Consider the following 19938-nt stretch of genomic DNA (forward strand, 5'->3'; position numbering starts at 1 on the left):
AACAGGTTCTTCTTTGGCGTTAGTCAGTGTAGCGGCGGCTGCAGCCTGTGAGGTCATGGCTTTTCTCTATGGAACAAATCCCTCCAACACCATTTCACTCTTCAAAGGAACTAAGACTTTACATTATCTATAACACATCCTGAAGCACACATGCAGCGATGAAGTGTTGTGCATTCACATGCTCACTTTGAACAGCAACACTATAGAGAGCTGTCCATTCACAGATACAGCACAAATAAATAAATGAATAAAATTGCATGTGGATAGAAGAGGTTATGCTTTTCTTTGGAAATTCCAGCTTTATATAAAGTGTGATCAATTCAGATTTACTCTTTTTTTTTTTAACACCTTTATTCCGATATATGACTCCGGCCAGGCACAAACCGCATTAATTAAATTCTCCTCCATGATCAGGCTTCAAACAGTTGGAACTTTGTTGAATTAAAAGGGGCGCCATCCATACGTCGCCACCAAATCCAAGTCCCTGTTTGGTCAAATTTCAACCTGGTTTAACGGTCTAAAAAATGTGCAAAGCATGCACATAAAAGTGAGAATTTTGTACCCAGAAGCGTGAAAGTGAGCAGATATAGTATATACATAGAATGCTTGAACAGGGGAAGTATGAACGTAGCTTTAGACTTCACTGAAGGTTTTGAAATAGACTTTCAAGTCCCACTCTGATAATCCTTTGATCTATTTTAAAATCGTTCCAATTGGTCTTTTAACCCACGGCAACATCAGTGTAACAGAAGAAAAATCAGAAATGGATTTGGTGGTCCACTTTGTTTGTAGTAAAACACACATGATTTCATTTTTAAGAAGAAAAAAAAAGGGTCTGGGTTCTTATGATTTATTCATGAAAATGCCACTTTTAGACCCCCCAAAAAACTGTAAGGTGTAAGGCGCAGAGCAAGCACGCCCACACTTCCCGTCATCCATCTGTTTAAATGCTCCACCGCTAGTTTACAGCCCCATACAACCCTAACTTACCATTACCAGTGCAATGTCGCAGCTATCCAGTAGTACAGTTTTAATCCAGATTCCAGCTGAGACGATGAAAACAAAGACGTACATGGATCTATTTGTCTACAAATGGATGCATCAGAATGGAGCAAAGCAACTCGTAGAAAAATGCCATAATAAGATAAAACATCAAAAAGTTAAAAACATAAAAAAACACAGTTTTCATCAGTTTGGGTCCTTTAGCATTTCTGTTTGATGAAGTCTCAAAATAGAGTCTGGCCTGAATATCTTAGAGTTATGCCTTTTACTCATAATGCACTTGATAACCCAAAGTTGATTATATTGAGCATTGAAGGGTTCGCTTAAACAAATATATATATATATGTGTGTGATTGTGTGTGCGTGCGTGTGTGTGTGTGCGATGCTGGCAGTGAAAGAATACATGGAACGCCGCAACCAGGTGGCTGGAATAGTGTACAGGAAAATGTGTTCAGAATATGGACTGGCAAATTCCAAAGGCAAAATGGGAAACGCTTTCGAAAGTGGTCTGAAAGAGCAAAAATCCTGTGGGACTACCAGATCCAGACTGACAGGATGGTAATAGCGAACCAACCAGACATTGTGGTGGTGGAGGAAGAACAGAGGAAAGCCGTTGTGGTGGATGTGGCAGTGCCAAGAACATCAGGAAAAAGAGAAATGAGAAACTGGAGAAATACCAGGGACTCAGAGAAGAACTGGAGAAACATGGAAAGTGAAGGTGACAGTGGTGCCTGTGGTAATTGGAGCACTCGGGGCAGTAACCCCCAAGCTGGAGGAGTGGCTACAACAGATACCTGGAAAGACCTCAGACCTCTCAGTCTAGAAAAGTGCAGTGCTAGGAACAGCTAAGATACTGCGCAGGACCCTCAAGCTTCCAGGGCTCTGGTGGAGAACCTGAGCTTGAGTGAGAAACCACCCACTGAGGGTGAGAGGGGCGTATTTTTTAATTAAAATATTTTTTTGTTTTTGTTATGTTTTTTGTTTAACTACCTTCCAGATGCCAGTTTTTCAGACACATTTAAACTGAAGCAGTAGCACAAAACATCCACATGCCCCCCCCGACAAGATTAATGTGACTCGATAGTTCTGATCCGCTGTGGTGAAGAAATCAGAATGGATATTGACAATAGATCACTGCGTGACAACTACGACAGCTATCAGTCTGCCCTCAGTGTGTTTTAAACAGGAGTGTGTGTTCAGGTGTCACACAGCGCCATGTCCTCTGCACATTTGTCTTACAACTAACAGCAGAGGCAGGCGGAATCATCGATTTGCTTTAGTGCAACAAAAAGAAAACAAAAAAAATGTCAATGTATCCTTATTACATCTTTGTTCTGGATTCAAGTGGTTTGTTTTTACTGCATCAAATGCTACTAATCTATATTTCTCCTGTTTATTGCCAGAGACAGTTCAAAAAAGCCGACGTGGCGTTCTTCTCCTGGATAGGAATGGAGGAATGTCCTCGACCTGTGCATGGTCAGTTTTCTCATGCGTTTTTGCTTCATCAGTATGTATCAGCTGTGTCTTTGCATCCCTTATAGGGTTTTGATGGTTGCTGGAACACTGGAGCTCTCATGATCTCCTCTTGGATTCTGTATAAATTCCTCTTTTTTGACTGTAAATCTCAAATAAATTTGCTCGTATCTCCTTAACTTCTGCTCGTTTATTTAACCACACAGGGTAAAGTCACAGGACAGAGGATGTCTGCATGTGAGCTTCATGAGGATAGATCACTAACGTTGGGCTGGATCGTAGATGTAAAACTGCTAGACTGTGAAATGTTTCAGGAGCTTGACCCACAAGAATGCTTGTGGAAGGAACATTTAATGCTAATGCACAGCTTTCAGCAGGAATCGCATTCATCAGCTTTTGTTATTACTTTTAGAAAATAACATTTGGCACAAGAGCGCAACCACACTGCTTTCATGCACTTGGATGCAAAGAGTACAGTTTTACACCTTCTTCACAACAGATGTACCAGGTATATTCATGTATTTTTTACTAAAAATAGTTTTTATTGACACAAAGACACATGGGATTTGTTTTCCAGGCTCTTGCAACACTGACAAATATCCCACAAACTACAAAACAAATAGCAGCGATTTACACTGCAATTAGGAGGAACTTTAAAGAAAAGCCCTGGGTGTTCTCAGTTAAAAGGCAGAACAAAAGTACAATGAACCTCCTATAGATAGAAATGTAGTAAAAGTGGGCTGTTCTAGCTCACTTCAATTTGCCCAGAAGGCCCTGCCTTACAACCTTTGGGTGATGCATAGCAGGACAGAAGCACTGCTAACTTTCATTCATTCAAAGACAGCTCTGCTGAGGCTTCTGCTACCAGGCCATAGTTTGAAAACAAATGTTTGCTGAAAGAACCAGTTTTTTGCTTCATATCACATATTAAGTGACCATTTGAACCCAAGTGGCAATTGAAAACCCAAGCCAAGTGGTAGCTGAAAAGCTCATCCAAGATAAAGTTATCATTCCCTCTGTAACTCCCTATCCGCACTGCCCTATCCGTACTTTACTCCTCATTCTAAGCAGATTTCCATCAACTTTTACTCACAGAATTCCGACATTTAGAACACGAGGGACTGAGAATTGGGTGGAAACATGGAGGTGTTGATGAAAGAAGCTTTTACAGCTAAATGGAGGCAGTTTGTTTTTAGAAACAAATTTCTGTGCAAGAAAATGCCTTTTAGTGACTTTGTATCGACAATTTCATTTAGAAAAACATATATCAGGCAGTAAAAGCAATGGGCAATAAAAGTTACATAGATATGTCAAATATATCATACATATATCATACAAAATCAATTTTATGAGCTGTGAAGTTTATTATAATGTTCATTTCTCCCTAAAAACAACCCCAAAGTGGTATTTTGATCCATTCATGCATTTCCGATTATTCCTCTAAGACCCTGCTCTCTGAGTACCGGGGGTCTTATTAATGGATTAATTCTGGTTGTGTTTACCAATGTTGAAGCAGTTTTGAGAAGTGCACAGCGCTCTGTCAAAATATCGCTCTGTTTTTTCACCAGTTGCAAAAAAAGGTTGGGTGTTACTGGGTGTTATTGTATAACACGCAATAAATGCTGACGCGGCTTATGTGTAGTGTTGTCAGACGTTTTTTTTTTTATGTTACTAACAAGGTTGGGTGGGAGTTGACATAGTCACAGTAACATTATTTGTAGCGCTATCAGTCTGTTTTTTTACGTGTTACAAACGAGGGTGGGAGTTTCAGGTATTGTGACTATGCTAACACGGCTAATGCGTCTAACGTGGTCTACATGTAGCGTGTAATAAACAAGTTCTAGAGTTACTGTGAACGCAGTTTAGAAAGTCTTAATGACAGACTTATGTCTGACTCTTTTTGTTTTGTTTAATGCCTTACAGTTAGGTGGGTCTTATGTTTGACAGAAGTACAAAAATAGACCATTTATTGATGGTGGACCTTATAATCTGGTGCGCCCTATAGTGCTGGAAAACAACAGGTTTTTTGATTTGTCCAAAAACAGCATAATCATAATTAAGAAACCACTGCGAACAGTTTAAAAATAGATCACAAGATCATCTGGGTGGGTCCTAAACGCTTAATTTTTGGAGGTGTTTGGAGGCTGATCAACTGACTAAAAGTTGCCAAAACCCATTTACAACATTTTAGTTTGTTAGCAAAGCTTTAGTTTAACGATGACGAGGATCTCTGTGTCAAACTAAAGCATTGGTTTTGGCCCTAAAAGCGCATATGCCTTTTTCTTTATTTCATCAGCTAGAAAGAAACAAGCGGGATTAAGGCTCTGCAGCAGATCTGGGACACACAAACACAAAGGCACCAGCAAAATAACGCAAAGACACATGAGAAGGGGAAAAGGTGTGTGCCAGAGAGCATTAGTGCTCTTTAAATAGCTAAACAGGATTGGGTATCTTTTTAGTGCTTTCGTCAGAGGCAGAGCAGGGAGACTGTGTGTCCAAAATCCCTATTCGTTTTTAATCCAATCTGCAAAGGATACAAATAATTCACATAAAAACTATTTCAGGGAATAGATGGAGAAAATATTCTGAGCATGGTTATAGTCCAGCTGTAGGCAGAGCAGAGGCTGCTGTCAATGGGAGTGTGTTGCACAAACATTTGCTACAAAAAAAAAGTACATTTATCCATTTCGATGACCCCCCCTGCTGTGATATTTATTTTTTGCTAAAAGGTACAAACACTTTTGTTGACAGAGTTTAAAGCAATCAGCTCACAGGAAAGGCTTTTATTGTGGTAGGGATTTCCTGCTTGCCAGTGCAATACATGGAAACAACAATTAAGCTGATGACATGAAAGCATAAGCGTGACAGATGAGGACCCCTAACTCGGAGCCTCATCAGACTGGTTCCATTCTATTTTGATATCACACACAGGCACACAAACAGCGCACGGGACCGGGTGGGGATCCAGTCACACAAGACTGTAATCACAATCTGCTGCCTCCCCTGGCCTGTGCCCTCCTTCCTTCTGCAAGCTCTAATAGAGGGTGAAATGTCAAACAACAGCTATAGTAAACACATGCTCGTATGTCAACACGCAGCGTGGGGCCTCCATAGGGTCCGAGTGGCCTTAATGCTGCTGTTAACAGTTGTTCAGAGCATGACGACCCTTCAAGCCTCACACTGGTTCTACAGCTGGTTCTGTGAGCGGCGCTGCAATGTCAGACGCCGCCGTCTGAGGCTGTCGTCTGAACACAAATACTGCAATCTTCTCCTTGACAACTTGATTGCATTTTATAGGATGATAAAGCATGCAGTGTTCCTCTTCCTTTATATTGCATAGATTTTAAAAAGGCCAATCATGAAAATGGATTCATCCAAACTATATAAGTTTAAGCAGACTATTTTTGTGAAGAACAAAGAGCTGAAGTAAAAGCTAAAGGTGACGATTTCATCTCTGATTTATGCCTCAGTTATTTTACAGGCTCGTGAAGAGACGGGGAGATTGCAAATCACTCAAATTTATTAGAATTATTAGAATTATTATTGGAGAGAAGAGCCACTTCGAGTGGTTTTGGAATCTGGTTTGGTTCATTCCAGAATCCTTTGAGGTTAGATGGAAAAGTCCCACCAAGGCCTTTTTTTCCACTGAGCGGTACGATTTAGAATGGTCCAGGCAATTCAGGTGAGCATTTCGACTGTCACTACTGTCTAGTGTAGACTGATTGCGCAGCTTTGCGTCATAGTAGTGTGACAACAGCAAAAGCGAAGCTATCAACAACAGCAATGGAGCTAATTTTTTTCCACGTGGCTTTTGGTACTTTGTATATACAAGTCATTTAATGAAATTCGCCGACCACAATCTACTCTCAAAGTGTTGCGGGTGGCAAAGAAGAATACAGCCAAAAAGAGGAGAAAACTTGGCTTGGATCTTGAATTGGGAAAAGAGGCGTTTGTGTGGCAACGACAAAGACGTCGGCGCTTTCTTTCCGCCAATCAACGGGTTTCATCGCATGACAACAGTAGCTCTGCCCTAACCGTTCCGTTCTATTTTACTATGGACCTACAGGCCAAAAATGATACGGTTTGGGACGGTTTAATGGGTCCATTTTAACACTCAAAATTCTGGACTGTACCACTCTGAAAACGAGGCTTAACATAACCACTAAAGGCCTTGTTAGGCATTTACAAAAATAGATAATTGCACAGCATTAAAGAAAAGTAAAACATAAAAAATACTTATTGACTTTATTATAACTTATATCACAATGTTGTTATTATATTTTTCTTTTATAAACCTTACTATATACAGTGTTTTGTGTTTGGCCCTGAAAACGGGAAAAAACGCCCTCGGCTCTAAAACTGCATTTTTGGGGACGTTTAAACAACTATCAAGGTTGTTTGTTTTAACTACAAGAACATTTTCCGATGGGCCAGGGTCTTGTAACATCATTTGCTTTCAAGATGGTGACGATCAAATAGAAAAAAAAACAAGTTTTCAAAGTGTCCTTATAGAAGCTATCCACTGAGAAATGTTCTGGGAAAAAAAAAATGAAAAAAAAAATGGAAAACAAAAGTAAACTAGTTTTTTTAAATCAAAATGAAATGCAAAAAAAAATTGTTTAGTTTCATTTAAATAAGATTCAGCATGCCTTCAATTATACTCTAAACAACTCTAGACTACATTGTAGGCAAGCAGCTAACATAAAAGGGCTCCATCCTGATTCGTTAAATACTTCAAGCAGCCATAAGATTGTTTTAGCAAATTTATTGTGACTATTTATTGCAATTTTTCAGTGTTTTTTGTGATATGCGTAGCGCACAGCTTGACATCACAATAACAATAAATTTGCGATTTATTGTGCAGAAAAAATCAACATAAAGTGTATTTAATTTAATTGCTTTATTGCTTATTTACACAGACCATATTTTTTAGCAATGCTGCAGGAAAATATGAACCTTTGTTCCCCTATGAATATACAGTAAGTACTTGTGTTGTGGGTGGTTTAATCAAATATAGTTTACAACATCAAAGGCCAAAGTACTTCAACAATGGCAGGGCCATATGAACTTATACTTACAACAAAATAAAACATTTGCAGTTCATCCTGATCTGAATCTCTTCACAGGTTCAACTTACTACTCTGAACATCCCATTTGTCAATCCTGCAAGGGAAAGTAAGCCCATGCTCCTTTTTAGCTGCACCACCAGGTTTGAGTGGTAAGGGCAGCTTTTTGAACACATCCTCTAGAGATGACTCCATTATTTTCTCTAAATATGAAAATGGGCTTTCCATCAACAGACCTCTGAAACGTTTTCATCAGAAACTTGGCACTGATTTTGTTTCCTTTGACATTCTCCAGTTGTGCCCGTGGCACAACTCACCTCAACCCCACTATTTTTTTTGGGGGGGGGGGATGCAACCCCCTGCTGTTTAAAGCTGGCATCATGCTAACTGCATAAACTTGGGATGTAGCTTACTAAAGCAATAAAACATGTGTGAACTGTTTCAAATTTATCTAAAACTGTTCAAACATACCGATAAAAAAACACGGCTATCAAATTTTTACTTTAGAGGGCAAAAAAAAGGTTTTTTGAACCAAATTGGTCTTTTCTCTCAAACCACCAATCTCCTTTCTTTGGAGGATGAGTGAAATGGATCCATCTTCAAAATTGTGTTGGTAAATAATATTCTTCTTCTGTTTTTTTAAATAGGAAGGGTGGCACTAATTGGCACAACTTACCCCACTCTCTCCTACTTATTGGAGCAAACTACAAACTCAACAGGCATAATATAGCTTGGTTGGTTGAGCTGGTAAGGAACAATACAAACACAGATGTTACTGAAGGTCAGGCTAAACCTAACCCTTCAAAACATGCACACAAGTAAGCAAAATAAGAAACCGCTAACATTTCTTTCCAGACATTTGCAGACCATCATCTGTGTGAAAACAGCGATTTCATATAACTATTCAACACTAATAAAGTCTACAGCAAAAGTCAACTGCAGCCTAAAGAGCTATGCTGGTTTATTTCAACAGTCAATATCTAACCGTACTACAGCCCAACATTTATAGAATATTACATTTAATTAACTTCAGCACAGATCTGCTCTGATCAAAACCTGTTCCTGAATGTCTGAATGCTTCTATTTCAGATCTGGGAAACTTAAATAAATTTGACAAGATTGAATTTCACAACTATTTAACCGTCCAGCACATTAAGATTGAAGCAGGACAGCTGATGCGTGGATGCTCTTAATTCAGTCCAATGGAAGCTATTTTCGTTCAAGTACCGGTACTCAAAAATATGCAACAATAAGTAACTAAAAACATTTTAATAAATGAAAAATTATACTAGGAACAGAAAAAGTATTCACTTAAAAGCCTTGCAGTCACTTAAAATAACATTCCGACCCATAGGTCGACCTCAAAGAAAGACATAAGGCTGCATGATCATCCATCCTCAGGGCAATAAGCAACGTCATTTTACATCGAAACTAACATTTATGCGCCACACTAAGAAAATATACATCTGTCACAGGTCTACGGGTGTGCACACTGGAAATCCACTCACTGTGGGCAAAGAATCAACTTCTGAAGAGACCCAGTTTCCTGTAAATTCTCTTCAATGTCCACATACTTACAACAGAATGTTGATTCTCTAAAAGACTTATTTTGTCCTTATTTGTGAAACCAGTGCTGAGATAACCACTGAAAATACATCGTCTTTCACATCTTATTGGTTCTTTTGATGTTTAAGTCCCTTAGTAAACAGACTTTTGTTTCATTAATTTAATTTTCACATTGCAACTTATAAAATTGTGACTTTATTATTTTAAAATTTATTTTTATTCTTGTAATATTTTTACTTTTATCATAGTTTGTTTACTTTATTCTTGTAAAACTATGACATTATTCCGCACATTTTGACTTTATTCTCATGTATTTATGTATTTTTACGGTGGCCCTAATACTCGGTCACAGTTAACATACTAGCCTGGGTTTGGGGTCAGCCGGTTGTAAACAAAGTCAGAAAGTATAAATGCTACCTTCACATCGGGCTGGGAATTGTGGGTTGGAGCAACTTTTATGTAAACCCATATACCGTATGTGCATGTTTTGGGTTTGAATCTCTCACGTCTATGCATTGCTACACAATTTCCTAAATCCATTTTTGGGCTCTAAGTACAAAATGTGTGGTGATTGTGTGCCGACAAAAGTTAAACCAGTTAAACTTTGACCACTCAGGGACTTGGTAGTTTGTGTAGCGTCCTTTTCAAAACACAGAAGTGTCAACCGTTTGTAAATGGATCATGAAGGAGACAATAATCGGGCTTTGTGTCTGGTTGGAATTTTATGACACCAAATATATTTCATATATTGGAATAGAGCAGTAAAAGACAAAGTCTGGAGCAAGATTTGCTACAATTGCACTGCTTTGACATTTGGCACCAAGCCTCTACAGTCCAGTGTGAACACCATATGCTAAAATGGTGCACAGAAACCCACATTCAGTGCATTCTTGAACGCACAATACATGCCCGTTGTGTACATAGCATAAAATTCTTTCCCAAATTATGCTAACTGATTTTTTAGTTTGTCTTATATTTTGTTTTCAGGTTGAGAAAAGAAAAAAATACTGGCATTTTATAAATGTAGTATGTTCCTTATAGGGAATACTAATAAATGGAACTCCTTTATTCAAATGCTACAGCACTCCAAATGTGAGCTGTGTAACATTCGTGTAGTTTGTATGTTGGTGCATTTCTGTATAATCACCATCAGCTGCATTACACAACCTCAAGCAATCTTTAGGCCAAACCCAGCACGAAAATCCCCAGCTGACTTCTCCTCAGCAGAACTGTCCAGTGTTTGTGGAGAGCCACTTGAAAAAATAAACACATAGTCACTCCAAGAAAAAAATAACCCCGAGGTGTTTTAGTGAAAGTTACGATGCAAAAAAAAAAAGTTACGCTCTTACTATGGATTCATACCGCATTGATTTGAGTGTCCTTTAGAGGCACAACCACTTATTGAGGCAATCAGTTGACCTTTTGCCGTCAAAGGAGCAAATCAATGGAATAATTGAGCTTCTTTATGAATGTGGTAGAAACTAATGTAATTTGCCCTTTTGAGTCTACAACATTGGAACTAATCAAACTGCATTATTGTATTACAACAACACTTGTCGCATGACAATATTCAGGGAGAGCCGATCAATCCCCCAAAGCCTCGTCACATTGACGCCTGGAGGGCTTGGGGACGTGAAGGAGTTCAGAGGGAAAATTGGTGGAAAGACTCAAAAAGTGAAAACGAATGAAGTCAGGTGTCCTCCAGTGGCCTGATCCGATTTTCCATTACTGTCTCCTTTAATCGCAGCGAGTGACGGGAAGGGATGGAAGGGAGGTTGAAGGGTGACGAGCAGATGAAGGGATTTGGGGAGGAAAGATTGGGAGTCATGGCCCGATGTGCAACCGTGTGAAATGCAATAAAGATCGAGAATGAGCCTCAGGGAGTTTTCCCAGTGTCGAAAGTGATTCCAAACTAAATCTTGTTGCCGCACTTGATGAGGGCAAAGCACACAGACACACAACATGAGGGTTTGTGTACTTTATGACTGTTACAGAAAGTGTAGCCGATTAGATGTAGAGCCAGAAGTTTCTCGGAATCAGACCATTTACTTTGACAACAAGACGTGAAAAAAACAATAGATCACGGGTAAAAAAAAAGGGTTTCCTTCTTCCAGTGAAGAATGCAGCATGTCAAATAATATAAAAGAGGATTGTGTGTGTCTGAGCTCATTTTGCCTAGTGTGAGTGTGAGTAAGAGGCTGGAGGTGGTTAACCTTATCAAACTGCAGTTAATTGCACCATCAAATTACTCCGTCCTTGTGGTTTTTGCCCATCATATCGACTCACAGTACATAAAAACGTTAACGTTGAATGAAATAAATGACAAATTAAAGACTTATTAAAAAGATTTACCTTAATAAAAGTGGTGCGCCTTCAGCACCCGTTCACATGTGTTTTCTCAGTCCTCCTACAGCATATTAACCCATTATTTTGGCTATGAGCTTTTTTTGTGCTGAAAATAAAGTAATCTCAAATTTGTTTTGGGAGAAAAAAAAATCAGTCAGCTGATCACCTGAAACCTCCAGAGATATCATTTCTTCAATTGTTTTGTATGTATTTATTTGAACTAATAAAATAAAAAATAAACATAATAAAAAGAAATATATTGGGAAATGATTATATGGAAAGTTCGAAAACTTAAATCCAAGCCCCTTTTTTTCAATTCAGTCCAAACCTAAATTTATACAAACGACATTTTAACAGAATTAAAAGAAATAAGCACGTACACAGACAAAAAATTATGGTCGAAATAAAAAAACAACTGTTTTTTAAAATAATAAATATAAAAGCATATTCTAAACATTTGTTTTGGGCTGACTCACTTTTATAAACTCATGTACAGTTTTTAAATCTATAAATATAACAGTAAAGCGCCTATATAACATGCTTTTCTTTAGCCTTTCGGAGAAAATAATATCCATATATATGATAACATATTACCTTTGGCACACTATTGAAAGTTTTTAATGAAGTACAGGCGTTGCTGGCAGCGCAGATTCTTCCTGAAAGGGGCTGTTCTTCATTTATCTACGTCACAATGTGAGAACCCACTAGTTTTTGTTGGTTGGGAGGGGGTGGTGCTTAGAGCGCAGGGTCTTAGAGGAATACTCAGAAAAGCAACTCAGTTTAGATTGGATTAGATAAACTTTATTCATCCCACAATGGGAAAATTATTTTTATCTTCAGCAGCAAAAAAAGATATTCAGAAATACAAACAGCAAAACAATTGGCATAGATGAAAAATCTATACATATGGCGACTTCATAAAGCTTCTTTAATACTTCAGCAGCTTTTTTTACACTGATTTACCCATTCGTGAACTTTCTCTAGTTTGAATCTGCCTGCTGCAAAATAGATGCAGATCCAGTCTTTTTGGCATTTCAATGTGCGTTTGCTGCCACCTTCCATGATCAAGTTAAGCCAGATGAGCCGCTTTTTATCCACACTTGTTTCAAAGCTGTGATGGAATCAAGAGTAAATCCAAAAACACCTTAACAAACTCAATTTTATGTTTACATTTTTTTCTGGAAAAAGAAAAAACTGACTCTTACATCTACAAACCTTTAAATGTCCTTGTTGCCTTTGAACCCTTCTCCTCATTTCCTTTCACTAAACTCAGAGCTGCTTTGTGTTGTCTTTTAAAGGTTAGGCTCAAAAGAAAAAAGTCTCATTCTCAAGCATAATAGGATCAAATGAGTCTGTTTCCACAGATGGAAGTATGCTCTGAGACCAGAACCCCACCAGGGGAGCCTCATCTCTCCTGTCTAACGTCATTTTCCTTCGCTTCTTGCTAATTTCCAATCTGTGCAGCCATTCAGCCCTCACTGTCCCTTGCTTTTTTAATTTCCTCTGAACAATAAACCACATTTTAGGCATATTGGCTGATTCAAAATCATAATAGCATGTTTTTGGAGAGACTGTAATTATATGTTGAGTGTCAGACCTGCCCGTGGGGAATTGAAATGGTAAACATACCTTGAACGGTGAGCTCGGCCTGGGAAGTAGCTGTGCTGTTGGAATTTTCTGCCACACAGCTGTAAACGCCGGCATCGTCCTCCACCAGATCGGCGATCTGGAGACTTCCACCACCCACCACTTTAATGCGCCCTTCACTGCAGAAAGAAAAAAGGACATTTGCATTTTTGGTACAGCCCTCCAAATAGAAATTTCCGTAGAGAACATGTCAAATAAAACAAAACTCAGACCTGTTAATGCAAAATAACTGGTGGATTCTTCCACTGCTTCCTACCTGACCTGAGTTTGACTCTACATTTTGTCCTCATTTCTCTGCTCTGTCACCTCCAACAAGCTCACCCAATAAATAAAAGATGATAGAAAGCTGGAAAACCCACTTTAAGATAGAAAAAAAGAACATTTACACAGCAAAAACAGGATCTTCAGAAAGTAAAAAGACCCTTGTTAATAGAAAAATCAGCTTAGATTCCATCTTGCAAGAAAACTCGTCTTATCCAGAGGCTTTTTCAAATTCAAACCGGGCGTTTACAAACGCTTTAGATAAAAAGTCAATGTAAACCCATGTAGATACGCCTTTTGGACTGTTTTGAATAAAACCTCAGTCCATGTTTTGCTAAGCAAGCTTTTAAGCCAGGCTCACGTATAAAACACGTGGTCATTGATTCCGCTGCAAAAGTTGTGCCAACTGAACTTTGACCAATCAGGGATTCGCTGATGTTTGGGCAATTTCCGTTTCAAAACACAGAGAGGCCAGACTGTTTGGAAATCCATCATTAAGGACAAATGAATATTTGCGCTTTGTGCCGGCCGGAATCCTATGACAGCAAATCTGTCATATATCGGAATAGAGCTGTGAAAGAAAAAGTCTGGAGTAGGATTTACACCACTGACTGTTTGCACTAAGCTTCTTCCATCTGTAGGTTGGGAACATGTGCTAGTATTGAGTAGTGATCATAGACATATATATCACTGGACTGAGCTACCCCTCCCCCAGACAGGAACCATCTGGTTTCAAGAAATCCCCAAATCCCATAGACTTCTTGCTCAAATATCTTTTTCTTCAAATCTTGATAATTTACGTTTTTTTCAAAATATTTTTCTTTTTTTGCAAGTTATTCAAGTTATAAACTAACCAATCAGATGCTTCAGTAAAAGCATATGGTGCCTGCTGGGCCCTCACCTCAAACATTTGATTGACAGATTCTCTTGAGCCATTGTTCTGACCTTGTTGGCAGATTTCTTTTTTTTTTTTTTGCTTATTTAGAGAGAATCTACAAATAAGGTAAGAATTTTTGACTTATGTCTAAGGGGCCTGTTTTTTGCAGTGAGATGTATTTTAATGAAAACAGAAAAAAAAATATTCTGGCCCATAAATAAGATAACAACTTCTGTAATCTTTATAATTTTCAGATTTCTTTTAGAACATATTTCAAACAAAGCTCTCTTCATGTTTTATTTTGTAGTAATCCCATGGGAATGTCTATAGCATTGCAACTCTGTATGGTGGCAAGACACTAGTCTTTCATTTTCTTTCATCAGCTGTTGATAAAGTGGGGCAGCAGACATCTGCAAAGCAGCAAAAAAACGCCTCAAACTTAAATAACTCCTGTCATTTACACAAGTAAAATGCAAAGCAAGACACTATTTTTGACATGCGTCCAACCCCAAACACTATGAGCTGTTGATTGGTTTTGATTTATAAGTCAAGGAATCAAATATGCTACAATTAAAACCTTCAGTCAAGGAAAAAGGAATATTTCCTCATTTTAAACAGTCCCAACTTAAATTTCCCCAAAGGGATGCAGTCTGGGACTTGATTCAACAAGCCCCACATAATGGGAGTAAGAGGGTGGGAGTGGGAGGAGGCTGAGAGGAAGGAAAGCAATCAATATCTCCCAGAGAGAACCCTGCACTCAGAATGGGGGAAAGGTAGAGTCAGTGAATCAGCGAAAGAAGTCCGAAAAAAAGGGGCACAGCAAGCAGAAAGCAGGCTAGGAGAGATAGACCAGAGAGCGGCGTGGATCTTTTTCTTTTTTCATTTTGCACAGAGGAGTGCAGAGGCATGCAGGGGTGCAGAGTTCAGTCAGGAAGCAGCTGAAGGCTGAATTAGTTCTAAACAAACTGCTGACGAGCTGGATTTCCACATTAGCCCTGTTGTCTCTCTTGATGAAGCTCTGCTTTTGGCAGCTCGGGTCTGGAGGACCATCTGCCCGTCTGTCTGTGCTGGAATGGTGCATTCGAGTGGCACTCGACCTGCTGTCACCAAAAACTGTTTCAGTTGTGATGGTGGTGGTGGTGGTGGTGGTGGGTGGGGGGGGGGGGGGGGGGGGTCAGAAAGACTTTGACAGCAGCAACAGTCACTTCACATTCCCAACCTTTGTTGGGAAATATTGGAAAAAGATTGGTTCGAAACTGGATTTGCTCTGCTTCCAAAGTAGTTTAAATAAAATAAATGCCTATAAGCAGATATAGACACTCTGTGAAGCTACGTTCACACTGCTTTCAGCAACGCATGATCACGTGGCAACTTCCAATGAGACGTCTACGTAATCACTAATCACGCGTTTTGGTTTTCACATTTCATGCATCGCTACACATGTTTTTCCAACAGTTTTTGGGCTCTATGTAAAAAATGCGTCCATTTATGGTAAATGGTGTGTACTTATTTAGCACTTTTTTACCTTCTTCGAAGGCTCAAGGCGCTTTACAGTCACAGTCCCATTCGTCCATTCACACGCTGCTGCCGAACACTGGTGCCAACCTCCCACCAGAGGCAAGCTGGGGTTCAGTGTCTTGCCCAACGACACTTTGACACATGGGTGTGTAAGGTGGGAATTGAACCTGAGATCTTATCATCATGGGTCAGCCGTCCTACCGCTACACCACGGTCGCCCGTTTAATGCACATTTAAAGTTAAACCAGGTTGAACTTTGACCAATCAGGGACTCAGATTTGGTAATGACTTATGGATGGTGTTCCTTTTTAATGCATGGTAGTACCAACCGTTTGAAAATTGTTCATGATGGATATATGAATAATTTCGGTTTGTGCCCGGCCAGAATTCTATAACACCATGTCTTTCATTTATGGGAATAGAGCTGTGGGATGTATGGCTCTTTTTAGGGAGCCTAATCTTTTAAATCAGTTCATTTCAAAGAGCCGTTCAAAAGACTGGCTCTTTTTATATACAATCATTTTTAACAAGCCAGCCTGGAGTTTATTCATTTAATCCTGGAGATAATCACAGGGAGGATTGATGGGCTGAGATCTGGATCACAATCATTCACATTCAGATTTTCACCAATAACTGAGTATTTTGGAAATATTAGTTTTAGCTTCATTTGTCATGTGTGGACAAGATGTTAAAGTCTGATATGGATTCCTTGCAAATATTCCACTGCCACCATATACAGTGTGCATATTGTATGTATAAAGAGTGTGTATGAGTTTTTTTTAATTATGTTATTAATGCAATGGATAAACCAGAGGTCAGCAACCTCTAAAATAACTATTTAGTCCAGTTTCTCACTGTCAAAAATGAGTTAGAGCCGCAAAATCTGACTACTCTTTTTTATAAAAATACACTTGCTTTGCAGCTATTGGGCCATTTATTTATATCATGTAGCTTTTTAATTTGTTATAATATTTAAAATCTAATAGTGTTATATTTTTTAAAAGGCTATGTAACAATATTGATTTATTTTAATCTGACAGCAGCACATTTAAGTTCCTTTCCAGAATAAGATTCAGTGTCAAAAAAGATCCTCCCAGTAGTAGCAGTAAATTCAGTTGGACCTATTATTGTGCAATTCTGTCATTTAAGAACTTTGTTTCTAAACAGAAACTATAAGCTGTGCAGAGGAAGATAAGAACATGTTTTTTCAAACTTAATCTACTAAATGCAAAGTCCAAACAATAGAAATAATTATCATTCTACTCAGTCATCTGACGTGTGCATTTTGGAAGATTGAGTAGTGGTTACATTTTTATTTATTTAACTATTTTAAGATCACCTCATTAAAAGATAAACTTAAATGTGGTAGCAAAAGGTAACTGGAAATCTCATTATTGATACACACTAAGAAACAAATCAGGCTAGTTTGAAGCTCTATGCAAAAACTATTGGTGAAACATCTGAGCAAAAGAACATTTTTAATAAACAGAACAACTTAAACTCATGACTCATGACATTCAACAATATATGCCAAACCTCCGTTCTTGAGCGACGTCACATGTTGCATTCTGGAACGCGTGTCACATGTGTCCGTATAGCTTAACACAGTCTGCAGCTTTTCCAGAAAGAAAAACCAGTCAGAACAAATGTGACAGACCTTCACATTCAAAGCTAGGAGGGGATTTACAAAGTCAGGTCAGGAGAGGCATGTCGAGCCTTTCACACTGACAGGAAACACCATTTAACTCTAAGGTCTGAAAACAACCAGGAGTCCACAAGGCACACTGCTGTGACAGCAACACACCGAGTAATAAATGTGTTAAAAAAACAACCACAAAACGTGCTCTCAGCAGAAAGCCTGACAGAGGCAGGGAAAAGCCGAACATAAAGCAAGCAGCTGCCTTTATGCTGTCCCTCAAAGTGAATTATTGTAAATGACTAATGTCTGGCCGCTCACTGATTAGCTGCGTGCGGATGGAAGAGGCAGCAGCTGATTCCACTCTGAAGCTGCGGATGGTAAATCCTCAAAGGGCAGGAAGAATAATAAAAACTTCTCAAAGACATCACTGCGGTTCTTCTCACCGGGATGACTCATTTTCAGACTCTCAGCATCCACAACGACACGCGCCTTGTGTGAAACAGCAGACGTGTTTCTGATTCTGTCCGAGAGAAGTTTATCTGGACATTTTAAGACCCACTCCAATAAAAATTGTGTTTTTGGTGTTTTTAATATATTCTTGTTGCATCGTTCTGATGATGGAGGACCTACACTATATGGTTGCTCCACGCCAACGGTCCCGCCCACACCTCAGAGGTGAATTTCTAATGAACTACTGCTGCTCTGCAGAAATTATGTCCTAGAACACCAACAAGTTTTTCTATTTATTCATCGACACAATCATAATTAAAAGAACACTCAGAAATAGATCAAAAGCTGATCAGTTTTTTTTTTTAAAGCTCTGTCGTTTTAGCAACGCTGAACAAATAAACAACAACAAGGTTTCTGTTATTAGGAGTTGGCAAATGTCAAACCGTGCGCTGGCTTCAGGGTCTTTGTGGGAACTGCCCACCAGTGAGGCTCTGATTTGGAGCTGCAAATGCTGAGTTCTCTTCAAAGAGATGCTAAATGATCCCTCTGCTGTCAGGAGAAGCATGGACCCGTTATGTGAAGTCAACATGAAGGCTAACATGTCAGACAGACGAGATACAACAAATAAAAAAAAAGGCTCACAGAGCTTCTCAGGCATAAGTGACTGCTATGATATGAGAAAGACATGTGGCTCCAGAAAAAGTGTTCCATCAGCAGCCTGAAGGAGCTACAAGAAGAGGAGGCAGCAGTTGTTATATGTGATTGGTAGCTCAGACTGCTGGCAGGGTCAGTGATGGAGAGAATGCCAGAAGTGTGCGATTGATTGGAGCGGTGCAGTATGTTCTCACAGAGCAATCAGCTGTACGATGACAACGGTGGTGTGCTGGGTCAAGCAGGCAGTCACAACTGCCACCCTTAGAGCATTTACCTCCACTTTTTGTTGGCTCCATTTGTCCACATGCAGCTTCTTTATCTCCAATTTTCCTGTTTTTAATCAATTAAGTGAAATATGACTATAGAGGAGTCTTAGCAGTTTTTTTCAAACCTGATCAGTCCACATCCACCAGGGATTAATGCCTTAATCAAAACTGCCCTTACGGGTGGATGCAAGCAATCCCATATAGGCCACACAGGTGGCCTGAACCAAATATTAAAACTGTAGAACCCATACCCAATAGAACGAAAATGTTCATTCACATGTTTCTATGGGCATTCTGCGGCCGTAGTGAACACTTATAAGGGTCTGCAATGCACTGCATTGCAGACTGCATTGCTATATATATATATATATATATATATATATATATATATATATATATATATATATATATAGCACGGAAAAAAGTGAGAAAAGCTGTAGGGGAAATTTTCACAGAATGAACCACCTTCAAACCACGGAAGAAGTACGAATAAACCACACTAAGAACATGTAAATCAACGTAGAACATGAACTGTCAATGTTTATTGCACTGTTTATATGCAATTCCTCAGTGATTTGTACGTCACTTACGTAACTTGAAGGTGATGCGTGCGCCATACACGCACATCAGTGGTATGCGTGATAAGTCATTAGACATACATGGAACAATCGCTGGAAGTGACAAAAGTGAGTGTGCATCTTGCAAAAATCACACACAATTGTGTAAGATTTACGTAACAATTGCATATAAACTACAAAAAATACGCGTAAAATACGCGTAATTCTCAACCGACCCTAAAATTTGAACAGTTCAAAACTGAAGCAACGTAAAGACCCATCGGCCCAAACACTCGACGGACATTTCATATGTGTCAAAAATGCACACAATAATGGTTATGTGACCCGGCCTCGAGTAAAGGTTAAGTACTGTAGGTGAGATGCAGGCGTGTGGGACAGATGTTTCAACGTTTTAGTGATGTCATTGTGGTGTTATGGCTTTCCCTAACAGAATTCTATTGAGGAACTACAAGGTAGCTTTTAGGGTGATGTCACGGGCGCATGCTACGTAACGAGACACAGAAAAGCATGTAGAAGCGTTTTCAGCTGTGCTGTGACCTTTCTTTTTTTCTGTTTGATAACACGACAATGGTTGGTTTATATTTGTCCGCGGCTC

General features: G+C 39.1%; 1 protein-coding gene across 10 annotated transcripts in view; it reads right to left on the minus strand.

Moving 5' to 3' along the window:
• Nucleotides 1-19938, minus strand: part of neo1 (neogenin 1) — a 216781-nt gene that overhangs the window by 66039 nt on the left and 130804 nt on the right. For all 10 annotated transcript variants that reach the window (XM_020712122.2, XM_020712117.2, XM_011487714.3 and 7 more), the window contains exon 5: nt 13083-13219. In XM_020712122.2, coding sequence (XP_020567781.2) covers nt 13083-13219 — 137 coding nt within the window. The remainder of the gene's footprint in view (nt 1-13082; nt 13220-19938) is intronic.

The sequence above is a fragment of the Oryzias latipes genome, chromosome 3, assembly GCF_002234675.1.
Source record: "Oryzias latipes chromosome 3, ASM223467v1".
NCBI classification, from domain to species: domain Eukaryota; kingdom Metazoa; phylum Chordata; class Actinopteri; order Beloniformes; family Adrianichthyidae; genus Oryzias; species Oryzias latipes.